Source organism: Scomber japonicus, chromosome 10 (assembly GCF_027409825.1).
Source record: "Scomber japonicus isolate fScoJap1 chromosome 10, fScoJap1.pri, whole genome shotgun sequence".
NCBI classification, from domain to species: Eukaryota; Metazoa; Chordata; class Actinopteri; order Scombriformes; family Scombridae; genus Scomber; species Scomber japonicus.
This window is the reverse complement of record NC_070587.1, coordinates 12,065,286-12,086,925: the sequence shown is the minus strand read 5'-3', so window position 1 is coordinate 12,086,925 and position 21,640 is coordinate 12,065,286. Positions and strand designations below refer to the sequence as shown.

Below are 21,640 nucleotides of genomic sequence, written 5' to 3'. Positions count from 1 at the left end.
GGTCTATTCGCTGACTCAGTGCCTTAAGCAGCATCACCGTTCACCTGAACAGAGCTACAGCATCCTCTGCGGAGAAATACATCAGCCATGGCCAAAACAGCAACCGGTAAGCATGTTTAGAGTAATAATGTTAAAGCTGATGGATGGATGGATGGATGGATGGAAAGACAGATACATTGATGGGCTTGTGTCAGATGCATCTTTTTTATAGACTATATACCCCATGTCAGACCGGTGTAGTCTACCGGGTGGTGGTCGTGCGAGAAATTAATAATGAGTAAAAACAAATGCGATAACTCACCTTGTGATATTTTTCTGTCGACTGGGTTTTTTTTTGTCAGAATCTGATAATAAAAGCAAGAATATGGGCTTAAAAGGCGAGCATCTACCGTCATTAATAGGTTTCCCAAACGTCTACTCTATTATCCTCTTCTATGTTAATGTGTCAGTCTTCATTTGCTTTGATCTTCCATTGTGCAACAGAAGGTAATTAGACAGCATGAATTGGTTCTAGACAGCTTTATTTACAACGCTGCACCTGCGGTTCATGCTACAGCGGCCCCGACATGCAGCATAATGCAGACGGACCCCACCCAAGATGCTGAGCTGCCCACCATTTAGCCGACAGCAAAGCTGAAAGGGCTCCATCAGTCTGACTTTTATACTGCTCTGCTATAACTAAATATGCACAGCACCAAATGGTTGTTTTTAAACGTTTTTTCTATAACCTGAACGTTTTTTGAACGATTGTTTCATCGGTTCATTTATTTGGCATTGCTCCTTTTTTATTTATGTCTTTAGCTTTCCTTATTTCTTCCTTGCAGAGGATCCATCACCAGCTGTGAAAGATGTGCTGCCATTTATTAGGCAAAAATACATAATTGGTAGTGTATATTAACAGATTAAATGGCTCCAGTTCCAAACAATTGGGCCTAAGAGTTAACACACTGACCCTTATACTAAGAGAGCTGGATTACAGTGTGCATTAGTCATCCCTTCTGATGGACAGTTTTTTTGGTAAACCAGGCCTTTATCATATTTGTTTTCATTACTTAGTTCAGCCATACATATGTTTATGGTGCCTTAATGTGATCAGTCCATTTCTAAAATACAGTATGGTGTTCAGACTGGCTTCATTATGGTATGTGTGGTGGCAGAGATGTAGCATAGGAGACAGGTGTACGGCAGGGTGGGAGGCAGGCCAGCCCTGCAGCAAGGGGGCCGCTTCACACACTGGCCTTTGCAGCAGAAGGCTTAGCAGCGCTGACAGTCTGTAGTCCTCTCTGGACAGCCAGGTGGGCACTTTGTCAAATACGAGCATGGAAAAAGTGACTGAATTCATAGATGAGAATTAATATAGTCCAATGAACTAGTGAACCATGCAGGGTGGGTTAAGACAGATAAATATTGCTGCCTCTGATTACTTGACACACAGGCCTGTCCTCCCTATCACTTCTCTGCAGACTAATATAATGTTCAGGGTGTTTTGATTTAAATGATTCAACAAATGTGTTGTTATTATATCATCCAATAAAGTAAAAGTAAAGCTTGTTTCATCCATTTTATGAAAGAATCTTAGTCATCCTTACAGATTACATCTTTCCAATAAATTATTAAGCAACATGGCACTTATGTGTGTTTTAGTCTTCCAATGGATCATTAACACGGTGATTGTCTGATGCTAATTGATATATTGAAAATGTTTTCCCTTTCCTAATGTGTAATGTCTTAATTCAGGAAAATGTCAAGTATATTTATTTATTTGTGACACCGTTCATGCAGCTTTATTTGGTAGCGAGGTAATCTTAGCTAGGTATTAATTTGCATGTTTTGCTGCTTTCATCAGTAACACATTGAGACTGACCTGGAGGCTATGGTGTGTTTATGTTCTTACAGCATACAAAGAGAAGATGAAGGAGCTGTCTGTCCTCTCCCTTATCTGCTCCTGCTTCTATCCAGAGGCACGCAACAAGCTCATGTCTGAGTTTGAAGGTATGGGTCAGCTCAAACACTGATTTTCCTTAGGAACAAAACAATTGTCCTCCCATGGACGTTTGAGTTGCTTTTTAAATATAGACAACAATAATAATCACTCATTATTGCACTGATATATTGTATTATTGGACATTGATTTTGTAATTGTGATTGTGTGATTTACAGACATGGAGGTGAAAACTTTAAACAAGCGTGCCTCTGGCCAGGCCTTCGAGGTGATTCTCAAGCCTCTGTCTCCAGTATCAGATGTTAACCCATGTCTCCCCTCACCCCCCAAGAGGGACATCTCCTTGGATGACATTGAGAAGAAACTGGAGGCTGCTGAAGATCGAAGGAAGGTGAGTATTCCCCCTTTGTCAAATGGCTTTTGGGGTTTTAAAATATGAAAAGAATGCTGTTAAACCATTCAAAATGAAAAAATTCAGAATCAGTCTATTATTTTAATTCCTACTGTTTTTACTTTTAGTACCAAGAAGCTCTGTTGCTGAAGGCTTTGGCAGAAAAGAGGGAGCATGAAAGGGACGTGTTGTTAAAGGCCATGGAAGAGAACAGCAATTTCAGCAAGATGGCCGAAGAGAAGCTCCAGATGAAAATGGAGCAGATCAAGGAGAACCGTGAAGCCCATCTGGCAGCCATGCTTGAGCGTCTACAGGAGAAGGTGAAAAATGCAGAATCCATATTTGTCACCTGTGCAAAAAAAGAAAAACCATAAAAGTCAGAGTCTATCATGTCGATCACAGGGTGCCCTCACAATGACTAACAACTCTTGATGTGTTGTTCTGGTATTTACTAGGAGAGACATGCAGCTGTGGTGCGCAGGAACAAAGAGTTGAAGGAAGAGCTGACAGCATGAGCATCTCACGAGTCCTGACTTCCATGGTCCATCTTCATCTCTCCATCCAACCCCCTTCCTCGCCCTGCTCCCATCCCTCTCCAGAACAGATGTCCGACCCTGGAACCCGAGAGGTGGAGGACCTCACCACCACATCACAACACACCACACCACAATACTCACCACTATCAGTATTATCAATGGATACAAACAACAGTAACAGTCATCTTGAGAGCTGAATGGATTTCTTAATTTTAGAGAGAAAATGCGAGAATATGGCTATTATTATTTTGTAAATACCTTTTTTTTCAAATCTATCTATCTATCTATCTATCTATCTATCTATCTATCTATCTACCTATCTACCTATCTATCTATCTATCTATCTATCTATCTATCTATCTGTCTATCTATGATGGTAGGTGAAGTACATACAAAGGTTGTAATGTGCTGCACTGTACAATTCAAACATTTTGTTTGTAATTGATTAACGTTTCAGTTCTTGAAATTTTGACTCAACAACCATTTTCTTGTGAAAGCCTTTGGTGTTGTGAGTTGGCTGTAGACTGACATTTGCAGTGTTTCCTGATGATGTCATGACGATGATGATGTTTCTGTGTCTTTGTGAAGAATGACGGTTGGTGTATCTAGACTGCAGTCTCCTCAAGATTTTCGACGTATCCCACCTGTATCTTCCTCACGCACACCTACTCATTCTCAGCACACACGCTTGGAATTTAACAGTATGCCAAACCCACAGATTTAAAAACTGTCCACTTCTTCTGAAACTGAGCTTGATAATGAACTTGATAGGTGCTTTACTATTATAATTAAGAATGTCTATGCCCAATGGGAGCAACTGTTTATACATTTGCATATTCCCACTTAACCCTGACAATTCCATTTCTCAATGAATTCATCTTAAACTGACTCAATCACTCTGTTATGTACACAGTATTTTGGGATTAATCTCTTTAATGTTATGACACCATACTGGTACCATGCATAGTGTCTTGGACAGTGGAATGTGCTCCACCTTGATATTGATAGCGTGATCATAACGTATGTCTGTGTGGGTGTGTATGAATGCGAATTTACCATGTGGCATCATTAGCATCTCTTCTCTGTAGTGGATTAGATAGAGAACGGATGCAGGATGCTTTACATTCAGCACACTGAACTAGTCTCTTTTTAATATACAGTACCACTGATATCTGCCTGCATCCTCTTGCTGCTTGTGTTTCTCCCTTCATATATTTCTCTGTGAAAGCTTTGCTGAATAAAGGTTTGGGGTTCTGTGAACATGGCATGCACCATCTAATAATTTTCTGTGCTAAAAGACGAGGGAAAATGTAAACTGCCAAATAAAAGAACAAGTTATCTACCGATCCTGAAAACTACAGTCTTCCCCCAGCCAATTTTTCATGTATGTCTTCTGCAATATTGTGAATACAGTGATAGTTAATTTGTAAAAATGCTGATTTACTCCTTAAAAGTTCAGAATAACATAAACTTAAAATGACCACACCATCAGCCATCAGACATGCACAAGACAAACAAAAGGTGCAGTGTTCCACCAGTAGGTGGCAGTGACAGATTTATTTGGACTAAAGAAACCCTGTTGGAGCTCATACCGTCCAAAAGTAGGACGAAAGTTCACTATTTGCCAAATACTGTCATCATGAAGAAATATCATGGGGAAAAAACACTGATAGAGTGGAGCAATGATTTGTTAATGAGAATCGTGAACATTTGGAATTGAAATAACAGCTCTGTTTTGAGGGAGAAGGGTTTGTAATTAGCAAAAAATTAGCATCACTTTCTTATGATGTCCTTTAAATTGACTGATAGTTCTCAAAGAAAGACAGTTTATTAATAGATCAAGCAGACAGTGGCTATCACTCTAGGAAGTCTGAGGTGGTGCATGGAATCACTAAATAATGAAGTCCGTGTGTCACCAAGATCGTACTAGAAACAACACGTCGGAGCAGTGATTTATTGGTCCAGCTGTCTGTGTGTCGCTGTTACTTTTCACCGCTTTCCTCCAAGGTCCCCATCCTGTTCACACTATTGTCTCCGTTTCAGACCAACCCAAGCTGGTGAGGTCAGGGCAACACTGTAAAGGATTTCCTCTGGGCTCTTAATGATTTCCTGGGTATTCATAAGGGCAACAATGCTCTGGGATTTGGTTACTTACCTGGCACACACTCAATAACTGGGCCCTCATTAACTCATTATTAACTTCTATGGGATTGCAGCAAAAATGCACCTGCAGATTATGGTTCATTTGAAAAGATATGGTCTGAATCACTTGGAAGGCATATAGTTTGCGGTTATATAAGAGTTTGTACCATGAATGTAGAAAAAATAGCCACCAATTATATATTATGAACTACAAACAAAACTGAGAATTAAAAGTAGCAAATGCAACAGAAACAAACACATTTGTTTAAATCTATATTTTATATTTTAAGATCAATTTATTGGTACAAAAATATTACAAATAGATACAAAATGCAAGTGTCAAATTGTCAAGTAGTTAGTTTTCCAAATGCAGTGCATATAACATGCATATTCATTTCCATGTAGTTCTGAAACAGGCCAAATTAAGTAACGCTACATAATGTTAAATACAGACATCTGTGCTGGACAAATGTAGAAGTTTCAGTATGTGGTCTACAAAATATTACCTCTAATTTGTGCTTACAGTATATCTATGTATGGGCCATACTATAATCATATCAGTACTCAACCTGGAGGCAGTGTATGTTAGCTAAATTAGTTATCAATTTCAATGAATAACATAAAATCGTCCTGTCTTGATAAGAACATGCTCAGAGGAGATTACATCCCTTTAGCCACCTCTCCCACTCATTGTTTCTTAATAAAATAAAATCAGTTCAGTTGTTCACCTGTGTTTTATTGCTATAAAAACAGATGAAGTCTGTAGTAGTGGGCACAGCCCAGCTGTTGCCTTCAGTCCAGTTGTTGGCTTCAGAAGGCCCCGATCTCTGTGCCCCAAGGCCTGTAAGGCTTTGATAGAGTGGAGGAGGGGCTCACTGTGCTGATGGCCGTTGTGGAGACTAGAGGGAAAGCGCTGAAGGAGAGTGGGAAGGCTGAAAGCGAGGAGAGGGATGAGAGGAGTGGTGGCGAAAGCTTGGATGTTGGCACAGGAAGGCTGAAGGGCAGTGAGCTGCTGGGAGGCACTCTGAGGGACTCCGTGGGGGGCAAGACACTGAGTCTGGATGTTCCAGATGCCTCAGTGGAGGAGGAGGAGGAGGATGTAGAGGAAGAGGAGGAAGAGGGTGGGCTACTGTTGCTTCTGGATGCAGGTGTCCTGCCCTGGGGGTGTTGTAGGAGGAGGGGATGGGGGAGATGGGCAGGGGCACTCCCGTAGGCAGAGCCCCAGGCTAAGTGTTCCAGTCCAGTGTGCACCTCCCTTTGAGAGGCATAGTTGCTAAGATGGGACACCAAGCGTAGACGGAGGGGGTCTGTGTTGTCCCGACCCTCTATGATGCTAAGGAAGCGAGCTGTCTCTGCCAGGCACTCCCTAAAGCCCAGGCTGCGGTAATCCTTTGCAAGAGCATGAGCCTCAAAGAAACCTGTCAGGGAGTCAGAAAGTTAAACATGTGATTTTCAGCATATCATGTTATTGTGAATTACTGAAAAAAGGACATGACGTTTCAAATCTCAAGAATATGATGTCATTTATCATACCTTTGCCACCAGACGCATGAAGCATCTTCAAATGATCCACAGTCATTTGCAATATTTCTGCTTTTTCCAATTTTGCTGATCCCTGTAAAGAAACAGGAAGAAAAGAACAGTGTTACTTTAAATTCTATCATTATTTCCGTGATTTTTTAAATCAAGCGATCATCTAAAATGTCATTGGCAAAATGAGGCAAGAATGGAAGTATGACTATTTTACCTGTTTCTCAAAAGCACTTGGCACCAATCTCCTCAACTCTGACAGACTGTTATTGATCCGGTCACGCCGCCTTTTCTCAATAATCTGTGAATAGGGTAAAAGAAAATTTAAAAAGTAATTAGGTTTCAGATGGTGGAAAAATTTTATTTAGCAGCGATGCGAAACTTGTTTGCTTAAATGATAATGAACTGACTTACCCCTCTGCGTCTTTTCCTGGCTTGAACTTGAGTGGTTGTAGAGGGAGACATCGAGCCGTGAGAATCCAGCTGACTAAAAGACAAAATTGAAATAATTTAAATTACAATACAATTGAGTTCAAGCTGGACTATTGCACTATAGTGATCTGTAATGAATAATATAACACAGATATTATACCGTGAAATATTTAACATAGCCAACATACCAATTTTCATCGCCGCTGTCTTTCTCCACTTCAATATTGTCGTCCAGGTCGCTCTCAGATGAACTGTAATTGTGGCTCCGCTTCATTTTTCACTTCAATGATCCGTATAGTCCTCGTAGAGAAAAGCTCTTGCGTTGCAGTGACAGCAGTGTGTCTGGATCTGCTTCTCCTGTGATCACTTTCACACCGGGGGGAGATGGGCGGGGTCCCCGGAGTGATGTGGGCGGTGCTCGACAAACTTTAAGCCTGTTAAAATCGAGTTAGTGTTTGAGTGACGTGAGCCTAATTAATATTAATTAATATTAAATGCGTTATTTGAAAAAAAAAATGTTTAAAAACAAAAGACAGTCTTGATCTATTTCCCTGATATATATTAACAAGTCAAATGCTGTAAAAGAATCAAGTTCATACAAAGCAGGTGAATTTTAAGTAAAGTAAATATCTGCATATGAACAAATAGCATGCAAATATAAGAAATGACCTGAACAAAATCTTGAATACAAAACAAATAAAAGCAAATCATAAGGAAGTGCATATAAAAATGATGATACTAAAAACAGGCAAAATCTATATTTGTAATGACAATATATTTAAGTGATACACTAAAATAGTAATATAAAGAGGAATTATGATAGTGATGAGGTAATGGAAAAGGATCATTTTGTTAAGTGTAGATCTTCTTGTAAAAGCGAGTTTTAAGGAGGCGTTAAAAGCTGCAGTGAAGTCTGCTGATCTCACACCAAGGGGAAGGCTGTTCCAAAGCCATAACACGAAATCAAACGGTAACCCTTGGTTTTCAGTTTGGTCATTGGAACAACTAAAGTTGTTTAGTTTTTGATCAGCTGATCTTAGACGCCAGGCTGGGCTGTAAGGGGTTAAAATTTCTTTAATATAATCTGGAGCCAGACCATGGGCGGCGTTGTAGGTAAATAATACATTTTTGAAATGTATTCTGAAAGTTAAAAAGTAGGAAAGATGGAAGTTGATCCTTTTGGTGGTTGACAGCTCAACTCCTGGCCTCAGGTCCCCAGTTTCCCTGCTGAGACCCCAGTCCATGAGCAACAGGCCCCATTTTAGTAGGAGCCCTCTTCATCTTTGGTGTTGTGGAGGACACACGGCCTATTAGCAGAGTGTGTTGTTCATTGTCTGCTGTCAGCTGTGTGGTTCCACAACAGCATTGATCAGCCGGGAGGCCCAACATTAGTCAGTCAGTGTTGCCAGGCTCTCCTAGGAAACACCCCCTCCTCCTCCACCTCCACCCTTCTCCCCAGTCACTGCAAACAGGTCAACTGACTGGCGCAGGGAGAGCTTCCCAGGGATCATCCAGAGAGGGCAAAAACAGTGAACACTGGGGAAAGAGAAACAGAAGTGTTTTTAGAAGCTCAAACTACATGCAACCGTAGATGAATGTTTTACTTATGAGCTACATGAAAAAACATACAAACCTACTAAGGCATACTGTAAGTAGCAAAACTCAAGTGCCGCACTCATTCAATGTTGGACAAGGAGCAGGGGTGGTCTCAGCCTAAGGTGTGATAATTTTGACCTCACTAATCTGCTGGGGTCAAAGGGCAAACTATATAAAACATGGGAGCGTTCAATGTTTATGTTCCACAATGTAACTGATCCCTGTTGTGTGTTTTTATAGTATATATCAAGGAAAAAGACATATGAGATACAGATATTTCTGCTTATATATTCATAGACATGTATATGTTCACAAACATGTATAAGGCAAATGCAAAAGAGATTTAATGGGGTAGATCTTTACAGCCATTGAAACAAAAATGGGCCACCAAAGAAACCATCATACAGTGGTCAAAAGTATTGAAATATATTTACTCAAATACTAAAACTTCAGTACAATTTTGAGGTAGATCTATTGTATGCTAGTTTATACTTATACTGCACTACATTCCAGAGGGAAACAAAAATATATGATCGGTTTATTTTACAAGGTATATAAAGCATTTAGAAAACAACAACAAAATGAAGGTACTCTATTCATGTTAATGCATCAAAAAGATCCAATCATATGGTAATATAACATACTGTGACATTTACTGAAGTAAATTATTTAAATACTTCTTCCAACGGTGCCATCATATTAAAATACACAAACTGCCCCAAATAAATGCAGCAAAGTCAATAAACTATAAACACTATGATTATAAAGCAGCAGTCAAATGTCTTTTCTGTTATGATGGAAGGTCTGGGAAATGATAGTGCTTGAGGCTGGGATAATTCCTGCATTGAGTCTGTCATGTCTGGTAAGACCATCAGTGGGATCATGACCCCCCTGCTGTCTTTCATTCCAGTACCTTGTAGAGAAGCAGCTGTTTCTCTGCTCTGTCCATCAGGTCAGTTGTTAACTTGGTGCGTTGGGAGCTAGACAAGTGCGGATGAAGAGCTTGATTCCAGGGAGCAACTGCAGGCCAACACGCTGTTCCCAGAATGTCAGAGGGGTTTCAGTGGTGACAGATACAATGTGCAAGCCTCAGTCATTCTGTTGATGCAGTGAGTGTGAGTGAACTTTCACGCCAACCCCTGACACACAGATACATAAACCCCCACCTCTCCTAATCTTCATTCAAGCACACACTTTCACTAAAAATCCTGCCTACCTTCACTCATTTCATGCGTTTCTACATCCCGCTTGGTCGATTTATGTACGCTAACATGTGCATAATCCGGTGCTGAAGAACACCCAAGGCCTGCATACTGCATTTCTCACGTAGGCATCTGTACTCTTCACTCCAGAAAGAAGATACAGATTCCCAGCTAGATGATCCTCTCTTTGCCCTTTTCCCCCAGACTAAACCGTACATGGCCCTTCCATGACTCTCTGTGGAGTGGCAGCTTGAGTATATTTGGGATCACTTCATTGTTTTTGATACTATTATGGTAATGGGGCTCTACAGTGCCACCAGTGCAACAGGACAGCCAGGTTCATGTGGTTTCCATTATGCAGACACAAACCACTCTCCTCACACTTGATCGTCAAGGTCCTTCACATTAGCACTGACATTCCTTTCGCCCATTAAACGTAATTACGATTTTTCTTCCAAAAACCTTGACATTTCTCCCGTGGCATCACAACATTTTCTCAGCCGTCACTCCATTTGTCTTTTGGTCAATCTAAGTATTTGGTTTGATCTCATTTATATGACTGGCATGTTTCCTTATGCATTTTCAAGTTTCTTTACATTTAATCATTTGAACAGGATGCCAAGCAGTGCTTGTCGATGGGCCTAACTCGGCACCAATTCGAAGAAACTACTCTCAAATTGGTGCCAGGAAGCTAAGAGGTATAAGCAAGCATTTGTATGAAACTGGCGTGTGCCCAGCTGCCTTCCTCAATCTTCCCTTAGGTTTCCCTTGGTGACTCTTTGTGTGCAAGAGTGCGGCCTGAGTGTGTGCTGGTGTGTCTGCATGTGTTTATGTGTGTGTGACTGAGAGTGTGCGAGTGTGTTTAGGAGGTGCTGTTTCCCACAGCCCTGATCTAATTCCGTGGTAACTCAATCTCCGTGTGAGCGCTTCCCGGCGAGTGTTCTCCCACCCGTCGACAGTCTCTCTCTGGCTGGCTGAGTGGCTGAGTGTGTCTGACAGAGACCGGCTCAGTCCCATTGGAACCCCCCGCCTCCATTCTACCCACCCTCCCATCAGGATTGATTTACTATGTCAACCGTTGGGGCTGTCGGCAGCAGCGACGCTCGCAGTCGTGCCTGCATCCTGTGTGCACACCATCCTGACATCTTATACCTGTCATTCAACAACTGCTGCTGAGAAGTTTGCATTTGTGCGTGTGCTGTTCAGGGGTGGGACATTTGTGTGGGACATTTGTATGTGTGAGGTCATCACATTTTATTAAGACTGAGTAAAGGTGCAGGTATGGTTTTTATTTATGACATATTATGTAAGATAAGAGAAAATGCCACACATGCTGGTCCTAAATAGCTTGTCCCACTTAGGGAAATGTCTCCCAGACAGTTTCCATACAACAATGTTATCCTATAGACCACAGCTTCCTGCCTGTCCCCTCTGGTTCCAGTCAGCACCCAGGCGCTAAATTGGTCAGGGACCAGACCAAGCCTGAGACCCATTCCCACTGTTTGAGCATATTACACCCGCCTTCTTATTCTTTACTTTCCTGCCTTTGTTGGCATCTATTCTCCTTGTGCCTTTTGGATAGGTAAAGCCAGGGAGGATATGTTGACTTCCTTGTTTCTTTGTTTAGCAGGAGTTTAAAAAAACAACCTTCTTTCTCTTCTGAGGACAGGTCCTCAGGTCACAATAGACACCAGGATCTCAGCACTGGCTGCCAATTAAAGGGCATGAACAGCTTGTAGGAAAGAATTCAAACAATACTTTACACTCTGATATGGACTACTGTATGTACTGAGTGTTGAAAAAAGTAGATGACCTGAGTTACTCTTGAATCAATAAAATCATTTTCATCCCCTTTTCATAATTGTGCACACTCCTTCAGTGGCCTCTAACAATTACATTGTTCATAAGGTTTACTAGTAGAATTCCCATTACCAGTTAACTTATGCAAGTCCACAAAAGAGGGAAGCCAGATCATAAGACTGGTTCCCAAATAAGCGCAACAGGAGACAGCACGTGATGTCCACACAGAGAAAGGAGGACCACTGAGTGAGCTACTTTTAAGGCCACACATTGTGTTGCCACAGGAAAAACATTGTTTGCATATCAATGGAGTGTGTGTGTGTGTGTGTGTGTGTGTGTGTGTGTGTGTGTGTGTGTGTGTGTGTGTGTGTGTGTGTGTGTGTGTGTGTGTGTGTGTGTGTGTGTGTGTGTCATGGGTGGCAGGGGTGGGGGTGGGGCAGGGGGTGCTGTTGGAGCTCTAATTGAAATGTATCTCTCTGGTTTACATCACGCAAAGGGAACCACATAGCCACTGGCCATATGCATTATTAGTCAGGTCTATAAGTCTAGTCTAGCTGTAGAAAATTATAATTTCTGCTTTCTGCTGTGTGTGTCTTCATTGTTGTGAAAGACAGGATGGGTCACTGCCAGGGAAAATCTATGTTTTAGAACAGACCTGTCTCTGGAGGTCCACTATCATGTTATGAGTAACCTTCACGTTACATTTGACAGACACCTATGAGCTTTTTAGGGAGCTGGTGGGAAGTTTTATATTTGACCAATAATGTTCAGAATTAAATCTGACTGGAATGATTACTAATATTTTTTAGACAGAATAGAAAAATAGAAAAGCACAAATTTATGGTGTGTCACAAGTCTGTAAAAAAAGAAATCTGTCTTTTGTGAGCCGGCTCCTTTCCCAGTGGATGCTCTGTGCCAGCTGTCTGTGCAGCAGTAAAGTACTGCTTTCCCAAGCTCCGACCTGTGGGAAAATCTGTTGTGGCCAGTAATTGATTCCGCCCTGCCAGCCCCATTACTCTCCACTGCAGTCAAACTGCCAGTGATCTGCAGAAAGCCTGTTAGCACAGCCCCTTTACTCATTCTCTCTTTCCACCCACTCACACAAACATGCATCAGAATCCCATCCTACTGTTAATTCCATCATTATTTCTATCTGTCTCTGGACATCATTTTTCACTTTATTATTCACAAGATGTGAACATTTTTCTCTTTTCACCCTTTTCCCAATTTATCATATTTCCATACCCAGTTATGATGTCCTGTTGATTGTGTAAATGACATACACATTATGCACATTTCCAGGTCATTATTTTTAATCTGGGTTTCTAAAGGAGTATCTTTGCATGATTAACAGATAAAAAAACTCCTTATTTATTTCATATTGCCTATATTGCTCATCCACTGTCTGTAACAGGCTGTTTCAGTGCCTGTCTCTTTATGGCCCCCCTCCTGATGAGCCTGTTGTTCTGATTGGTTAGTTTCAGGAAGTTGGATCTCAGCTGACTTCTAGTGGCTTGGTAAGATACATCAACAATCCATTCAACAAACTATAGTACTAGTTAGATTTCACTACCTTTTCTCCTTCTTTACTCAAAATATCAACTTCTCAAATGTGTCTGTAAATATTCTAACTGGATCCAAAATATGAAAGCGAACAACACAAACAACATATGGAAAAACCTTAGCAATAAATGTTATGAAATGGATGGCTGTTTATGGGCATGTGTGATGACCCAATGTCAGCTCCTTGGCAAAATAGTAAAAACATAGCAAATGAAGCATTCAGAGGTTGATTTACAGGAGTAATTTCTACATACATTAACCTCAAGTTTGGGAACTTTGGAAGCATGTTTAAACACACAATATGTCATTTTTGGCCGCTGAGGGTAACTCAACAATAGCAAAAGATGGAGTTTGGTGATGTTGTGAAGTGTCGTGAGGGACCATGGGAGTTGTTTTCTTCATCATTGGAGTCAGCTTCTCCTAGTTAGGATTCCTTCAGTGCTAATTTTTCAGGAAGTTTTAACTGAGTCGCCTCCTAAAAAAAGCAATTTCATGTTTAGAATCAGTTTTTCTCCCATGCTATTTGGCAGACACAGGACATCCAAGTCACTGAGAGCCAAGCTGCTGCTTATGTTTGCTTATATTTCTGTGATACAGATGTCAATGACTAAAATACAGTTAAGATACAGTTCTTTTAAAGATCTAAAAAGTGTTAAAACTGGATAAACAGCCTGGTGGCAACCACAATGCTTGCACACGCATAAGGAGGATATGACACCATTGACAAATGACCAAATAAAGTGGGCTGTTACCTTTATTAAAATTACATATTTCTGGGTTTTGAAAATTGTTGGAAACATTTAGCGTAATGCGAGTACACAGCTAAAAAAAAATCTAATCATTTTTAGTCATTTTAATGTGGAAAAGTTACCTACTATACCTTTAACATTGATATCCAACATCATAACAGTATATAAATAACAGAAAACCACAAAAAGCAATTGCCCTCAGATAGTTTTCATTATGTGGAAGTTTTGTGCATGTACTATTGTACAAGATCAGTGTAATTTCACCACTGACTAGATTTTTCTATTATTTGTTTGAAACATGAAAATGGCACATTACACTTGTTACATGCATCTACTGCTATCCAGCCTACTCCACAGTTGTCCTTGTTGAGTTCAAGATGATTTGAGTTGACAGGAAAGGTTAGAGAGCACTTGCTAGTTTACCAGGGAGATGTCACAGATATTAATGATCTCTGTAACTGTCTTGAAAGGGATGAATGTGTTGGGTATTAGTCTACAGAACAACATCAGGGAACCCTCCCCTCCCTCCCCTTCCCTTAAAGTTCATCATGAAATATTAAGTGTAGTCATCTGCTGAGATGGTTGAGTTGCTTGTCGCAGCCTAACACTTACCACATGTCTAAATAAAGGTAGGTGCTCCCCCCCTTCCAATTAATCTTCAATTAGGGGTTCTGCTCTGTGCCTTCGCATCTGCGTTTCCCAGTCTTGGCTCAGCAGGTGGGGTATGGGGGGTACTCTCTGTGTGTGTGTGTGTGTGTGTGTGTGTGTGTGTGTGTGTGTGTGTGTGTGTGTGTGTGTGTGTGTGTGTGAGAGAGAGAGAGAGAGAAAGAGAGAGAGAGAGAGGGGTTATATGAGGATTATCAGGGTCTGGGGGCACACAGACCTGGGATATAAGGATTCTTTCAGGTTCCACTACTATCACTCCTTCCCACATGACATGGAAACACTTTAAACACAGTCTATATAAAGCATCGAAGAAAAGGATGAATTATATTGACCCACAGAACATAATCGTTCCATGTGAGATGTAGAGAGACATGAGAGGCCTCAAGCTGAGTGATTTACCAAGGATTTTCATGACTCTGGCAGGCTTTATATAACTACCAGCTGAAGGGTGCAGTTTCCCATGTTGTAAGGGGTCAGGAGGCCACCCTCTGAGGACTGTGGCAGTTGTTTTTCACACAAGAATTCCAGCCCACTGTTGGAGGATCTGAGAGGGCATAAAAGAGAAGCAGAGAACTGTAAAAAGTATGCATCAATTTAGCTCCTGGTGAACCCTCCGCCCACTGCACTCCGCACCCGGTGGCTGTGCCCCATGGGCAGCTCTCCCTATACCTCTCCCTGTATTGACAGAACAAGCAGTGTCTCTGTGAGAGGCAGTCATCCCCCCTCCTCCCTGCTCCCTCTCCAGTCCTGCCATCGTTGTGCTGCAAACCAGAAGCCTGAGGCGCAGGGAGCGTGTGGGATGAAGGGATGAGAGAGAAGATCAAAGCAGTAAGCATGAAAAAGCTCAAAGCACACAAGCAAGAGGCACCTCTCTGACCTCTGCCACACACACACACACACACACACACACACACACACACACACACACTCTTCATGATGGCTGTGCGGAACAGTCAGCGCCCACCTTGGCTTCTAGTTCACCCTCATCCAGCAGTCGTAAAAAAAGGCAAAGAAGAGAGGGCACGACGCTCAGGTCGTGTGAGCCTTTCAGCAGATGATTAAGACCTGCTGGGGACCTCAGCTGAAGTGACGCCCCCTGTTGGTGTGGTAGGTGTGGCACACACCCAACTCTGGCTGGTCGCTCTTAGACATCGATCTTGAACAATTTTAGTTTTTTAAAAAATAAAGACCAACAGGCTTTTATAATCTGTGGACTTTCTTTGGGCTTGTTCTCTATCTATATCATGGTTTGCTTATAGTGCCATTTGTGGGCACGTTTTATTGTTAAAATGTGACAAAATGAGAAAGATGGCATTAAAAAACATTCACACTGATTAAAGAAAGTGTTTCAAAAGATTCAGCTGCATCAATTTAAGCACACAATTGGGTTCCAGGTCAAGCCAGTTAAAGGTTGTCAAAAAATTATTAAAAGTTTTGTTAAAATGGTAAATAGATTAAGGACATGTCTTGACTACAGTATATGAAATGCACTGCTAGGGTTTTAAATGATCTCTGCATGGAGGAGAATTATCCCCTACCTCAGGCAGAGGCTTATCGGCTATCGAAAAGACTATTATAAGACGCTTATAGGGAGAGATTACAATAACATTTACTCAGACATGATGAGGTAGTGAAAAGGACTATGATCAGGACATAGATATGATTTTGTGAGATTCTCACAGTGTCCATTCACTGCCTGCCGAGGGTTGCAGCAAAGTTCATCCTCAGCACGATCAGCTGTGACCTCAGTTTTACCTGCTGGCATATAAAGCTGTCGTTTAGGTTTAAAACAGGCCCTGTCAGACTTGCGAACTCCCCCTTGGCCCTGAGGATCCTCTCTCCATTATTCATGAGTCCTCAGGTTGGACCCTGGGAACAAGCTGAGCGAGGCCCTGTGTCAATACGAAACACTGGCCGCCACAATGGGCTCTGCCTCCAACTACACTGTTGACAGACACCAACACAAAGGAGCTGAAAGGGGTCCCCCTCCGTTCTCACACACACCGAAGAATGAGTCAGTGTGCTGCCGCTCAGAGCTGTGTTTGTACAGTATATACAGCTTTTGTCCATGGCCACTGTTCTCCCATCAATGGGGGTTGAAGTGTTGATGAAAACCAGGAGGAAAGGACTTCTCTGTGGCTGGCAGCCGAGAGTTCATGTTCATTAGATGGGCTCTGCGCCCGCTGGATGGCACCTGTATGTATACAGAAGAACCCCGGGCGAGAGAACAAGAAGTAATCGGCTTATTGGATTGGTAAACAACATTCCATGATATATCACAGCACAGACTCTTTGACTATCACATCATTACTGCCATTGAAGTTCATGAATGATTCATGTGTTTGGACCATGAAATTAAATATTGCAGCCATGTGATAGCCTCATTAAGGTCTTTGTATAAGGCATACATTAGCTAACAATGATTCCAGCTTCTCTGGTTGCACACTGATAGCTAATTTTGCATAATACATCAAATACAGATGTGATTAAAGGCTGAATCCCCCTCAGAAGGGTTTTCACATATGTTATACCCCTGCTCTTAGACACTTGATTAATATCAATATAAGTGAGTGTCTCTCTTCAAAAGCTAGAAACACCGGGAATGAATTATGATGGCGGGCAGAACCTGAAGGCATACTGACAATTAAATGGGTAAATAGGATAAAAAATGTGCTCCCAGGGGACAGTTCAATGTACTCATATTCATTGTCAGTAGCTCCATGATTTGCCTAATTATCATATAACCAAAAGAGCTTTTCTATTTCCGTCTGCACTATGTTTGGATTAGACAAAATGCTTCTTACAAGATGTTAAATGTCATCATCTCCAATCAAAATGATTATTTTTCTTACAGTGTTTCTCACAACAGTACTGCATGCTACAAACATTATTTACCTGCTCTGCAGTGTGCATTTAAGAGCAGTAACCACTCAAGTCATTGCTGGAGACTCTGTTCTTGTTGCAGATATCTACAATTTCACCACTGTTTTTGTGTGTAGGCTTTGATACTTTAACAACCATCTCATAACTTACAGGCTGTGACAAATCTTTGTCAAAGGATTTTTTTATAAAGCAGTGTTTAGAAAATGCAACGTGAAATGGATTACGCGAGGAGGAGAAGGATGCAACAACAAATTTTAATCCACTGACAAGAGATGTCACAGGACACTGATCTATAATCATCTGTGTGTGTCTGTAGATTATTATGCACTTTGATGTCTTTGAGAAATTCATCAGCAGGACTCATCAACTCTCATATGAACCAAACAGTGCTGTCCTCCACAGAGATGATTTATGATTGAATTGAAAAAAATGAAAATAACATCTATTGAATAGTAGTTGATACTGTGCTGGTTGACTTCCTGAACACAACACAGAATCTTATGATATAAGCCTTAATGAGACTAGGACAGTGCTCCACACAGCAGATAGAGAAGGTAAACCATATATATATATTTCTTTCTCTTAAATGCTGTAGTGTATTGCTGAAGCCATTGGGAGGCAGTACATGACAGTCTGACTTTTAGAGACTAATCCACTGATATCTCAGTGCTTTTCTCCTTCTGTGTTGCCAAACTGTTTTATAGGCATGCACTGTGAATCAAAAGAAAAATCTCTCATTACATTTTGTTTTTACAATTTTTGTTGTATATATATAATATATATATATAGTTACAATAATTGTAAATGCCCCAATAAAGTTACAAAAATGATCAAGAAGGATATAAATAAACTGAGAAATATTTGTGAAAATGGAAATCGATTTACACACACATTTTTGTAAAGTTGGATAAACCTATTTAAAACATTTCTGTACTGCACCTCAAGGAACTGTTTACATGCTTTTCACAGGCGCCATCTACTGCTTAAAAAGTAGTATCTCAATACACCAAAGGAGGTACAAATGCTGACAATAATCATCCTATAATGTGTGAAATTTGAGACATTTTAAATAAAACTGCATTCAGTTGCACATGTGGGGAAATATATTATAACTATCTAAATGTGACATGAAGTCTTTCGTGTTTCATTGTAAATCGAAGGCTCTTAATGGTTAAATTCCACATAAAAAAATAAATATTTCTTACTCTTATTACTTTTTATAGGCTTTAACTTATATATACATTCCTGAAGAGCCAACACAATAGTGCTATTGTTATTGTTCAAAAGCTGAAGTTTTTAATATTTTACATCAAAACATAATTCTTCACAAATCTACTGTAGGTAGTGAAATATACACAAGGCTCCTTTAAAACCAAATAATTATGTTATTTCTATACTGTCCCAACAGGAGAAGATGCACTAATAATATGGTTGCACCATTCTATTTCTGAGGCGTGTGTTGATAACAAAATATGTCTCCTGTCTCAAAATACAACACAACATATTTTAAAGTATGAGCCATTTTTAGCTAAATGACTGCCATCACTTATTAATGGGGAAAATACATCTGTTCGCACATACAACCCTAAACAAAAGTACAAATAAACAAGCAAAATATAGTGTATCAACTAATGGCTCTCCAATGAAAAATCCTTAAAAAACTGGCCTATGGTTGAAACTAATAGCTGAACCCTGCTCTATAACCTGTATTAATCATTTGATAAAGGAACAAGGAAAATAAAGGCCTTTGTCTGCAGTTTTCCTTCCTGCAGTGGCACCCTGCGACACAATGCTAAATCCCATCAAATTATTGCAACAGAATTATTTTTTTTCTACAATAATACCATCTATAACTAACACAATGAATGCATGACTATTTTAGTCATGGGTTTCATACACTTTCTGTAATAAAAATCTTACTGGATGGGGAACCTTGGACCAAATATTGTCAAATGGGGGTCTGTGGTCTAACCTGTGTCAGTTTGGGACCACTGACCTAAGTACCTATGATAAATAGACAAATGCAAGAACGTGTTCCACCGTATCTGATGACTGATCAGATTCTGTGACCTAAGTAAAGGCATGAGTATTACAATGTAAACATATCTAATAGTGAAAAAAAATCCTGCTTAAAAGAACTATTAAAACAAAATGATGTTACATTAGTCTACACTGAGTAAATTTAGCTGGTAAAACCTTTACACTTTTACTTAAGTATGATTCAGGAATTTTATTCGTAATAAAGTAGCCTATACTATTTACATTGGGATATTGGTAGGAAAATATTGGTAAGATATTGGCAAGACAATTAAATGTCATCAGTCATTCTTCAATTAGTTTAGCAGATATCACCCCACTTTTAACAAGTAAACGATATGAGTAGCCTACTTATTTCAACACTGCAGGTCACACAATCTGATGGGGTCACCAAATACGGCGTAACACCGGATTAAACTAACAGTTCACTCTTATCGAATGTATCAAAATCGGATTTGGGGACACGCCCCCTAATCAGCTAATTGCCCGTGATTGGTGGCTCGGAATCACGCAGCCGCTCGACCAGGCTTCAAATGTGAAGTTTCGGCTCTATGTCAGTCTGTCCGTGACTCAGGAGCATCGTGTGGTTGTGTTTGTGCTGCAGACTAAACTAAATCGCTATCATCATGGTTGAGCAGTTTGTTGGAAACTGGAAACTGACCACCAGCGAGAACTTCGATGAGTACATGAAGGCAATTGGTAAGTTGTTGTGTTTTTATTTTTTTAAACCTGATTTTACTTTGATGCTGAAGGAATTATGGAGGGAAGTATCAGCAAAACGTCTTATTTGCATCATCAAACAATTTAACATGTGTCTGGAAAATTGTCTAATTCTCATTGTATGGCAGGTGTGGGTTTTGCCACTCGGCAAATGGGCAACATGGTGAAGCCTAACCTGGTGGTCAGCGTGGATGATGCCGGGATCATTTCAATGAAGTCTGTGAGTACTTTCAAGACCACAGAGATCAAGTTTAAACTCAACGAGGAATTCGAAGAGATGACCGTAGACGACAGAAAGACCAAGGTGAGTCATCTTGTTTCAAAGACACACTTAAAAAAAAAAAAAAAAAAAAAAAAAAAAAAAAGTCATTTATGCACCTGACAGCCCAAACCTTCTCTCTTTTTTTTTTTTTTTTTCTAAAAGAGCATCTTCACTTTTGAAAATGGCAAACTTGTGCAAAAGCAGATGTGGGATGGAAAGACAACATCACTTGAGCGAGAGATTCAGGATGGAAAACTAACAGCTGTAAGTAATTAAACTGTGCAATTACTGATCTGTCTTTCACAAGTATGCATCCTTGTTGTGTGTGACTTGTAAGTTCTAACATTTGGCTGTTGTCTCTCTACAGAAGTGTATCATGGATGATGTTGTTGCAGTGAGGACCTATGAGAAGGAGGCTTGAATCCTGTCTGTAGACATCAAAGTGTAAAATAAAGCTTGAACTCTTCCAGTAAGACACCAAATGCACTGAGCTATTGCCAAACATGTCAATAAAGACTGAATTGTGAGATTTAAGTCTGAGAGTAATTCATCAATCTAAGACAATATAGGTAGTACCACATTAACTCTGCACATGTGTGGGTTCAAATGATCACTCCAACTTTCTTCAAATGTCTCTTGCTTTTCCCATACAAATGTGTTAATGACTTCATCCAAATGAGGCCATAAACAAATTTGGACAAGAACTTTGTCTTGGCAAATGGAAAACCTGACCCTAACTTTCAAATTTAACTGTTACACACTTGTGTTTAATTTTTTTTTTTTTAAATTCAATACTTGTAGCAGGCATGTTGGAGTTAATGTAAACATTCTAGATACTGTGGCTCGTTCCAAATGAATACTTAAAGTATTATGGCAAAGTTTATACTAATATTTGAACATCTTGCAGCAAACTCCTGACTGCTTCAAATCCTGCCTCCAGTCTGAGGGGAGGGAGGGAGGGGGGGGGGGGGGGGTTTACAAAGGCCTCTTGTTCCAACAAAGGAAAAGCAACATGTCCTTATGACAAGGATGAGGATGAATGGGAGGTGGTATGGCCAAATCCCTGCTTGGGGTTAAAGCAGTGACCTCATTTGTGCCAGGCCTCTTGTCTTGGATGCACAGATGGAGTTCAAGCAAGTGCACATAAGTTTTAATTAGGCATCTTTGGGGCAGTAGGTTGAGGCCCAAA

At 40.5% G+C, this 21,640-nt stretch overlaps 3 protein-coding genes across 4 annotated transcripts; 2 read left to right on the top strand and 1 right to left on the bottom strand.

The window, feature by feature from the left end:
* Positions 1-87: 87 nt before the first annotated feature.
* stmn2a (stathmin 2a) lies at positions 88-2,848 on the top strand. 2 transcript variants are annotated; one of them, XM_053326671.1, is made up of 5 exons: positions 88-106; positions 1,897-1,992; positions 2,161-2,333; positions 2,462-2,653; positions 2,789-2,848. In XM_053326671.1, the coding sequence occupies exons 1-5, from the start codon at positions 88-90 to the stop codon at positions 2,846-2,848; spliced, it is 540 nt and encodes a 179-aa protein (XP_053182646.1). The 2 variants fall into 2 exon arrangements, with proteins under 2 accessions (XP_053182646.1, XP_053182645.1); XM_053326670.1 differs by having other exon boundaries at positions 1,897-1,998.
* Positions 2,849-5,343: 2,495 nt separating this feature from the next.
* LOC128366021 (hairy/enhancer-of-split related with YRPW motif protein 1-like) lies at positions 5,344-7,247 on the bottom strand. Its single transcript, XM_053326667.1, has 5 exons — positions 7,162-7,247; positions 6,956-7,028; positions 6,759-6,842; positions 6,545-6,626; positions 5,344-6,429 (listed from the first exon to the last, which is right to left on the bottom strand). Exons 1-5 carry the CDS (start codon positions 7,245-7,247, stop codon positions 5,822-5,824), a joined length of 933 nt encoding a protein of 310 aa, XP_053182642.1. The 3' UTR covers positions 5,344-5,821.
* Positions 7,248-20,073: 12,826 nt separating this feature from the next.
* On the top strand, positions 20,074-20,979 carry fabp4b (fatty acid binding protein 4b). The gene is made up of 4 exons (XM_053326675.1): positions 20,074-20,168; positions 20,318-20,493; positions 20,614-20,715; positions 20,819-20,979. Exons 1-4 carry the CDS (start codon positions 20,096-20,098, stop codon positions 20,870-20,872), a joined length of 405 nt encoding a protein of 134 aa, XP_053182650.1. The 5' UTR covers positions 20,074-20,095; the 3' UTR covers positions 20,873-20,979.
* Positions 20,980-21,640: the final 661 nt, after the last annotated feature.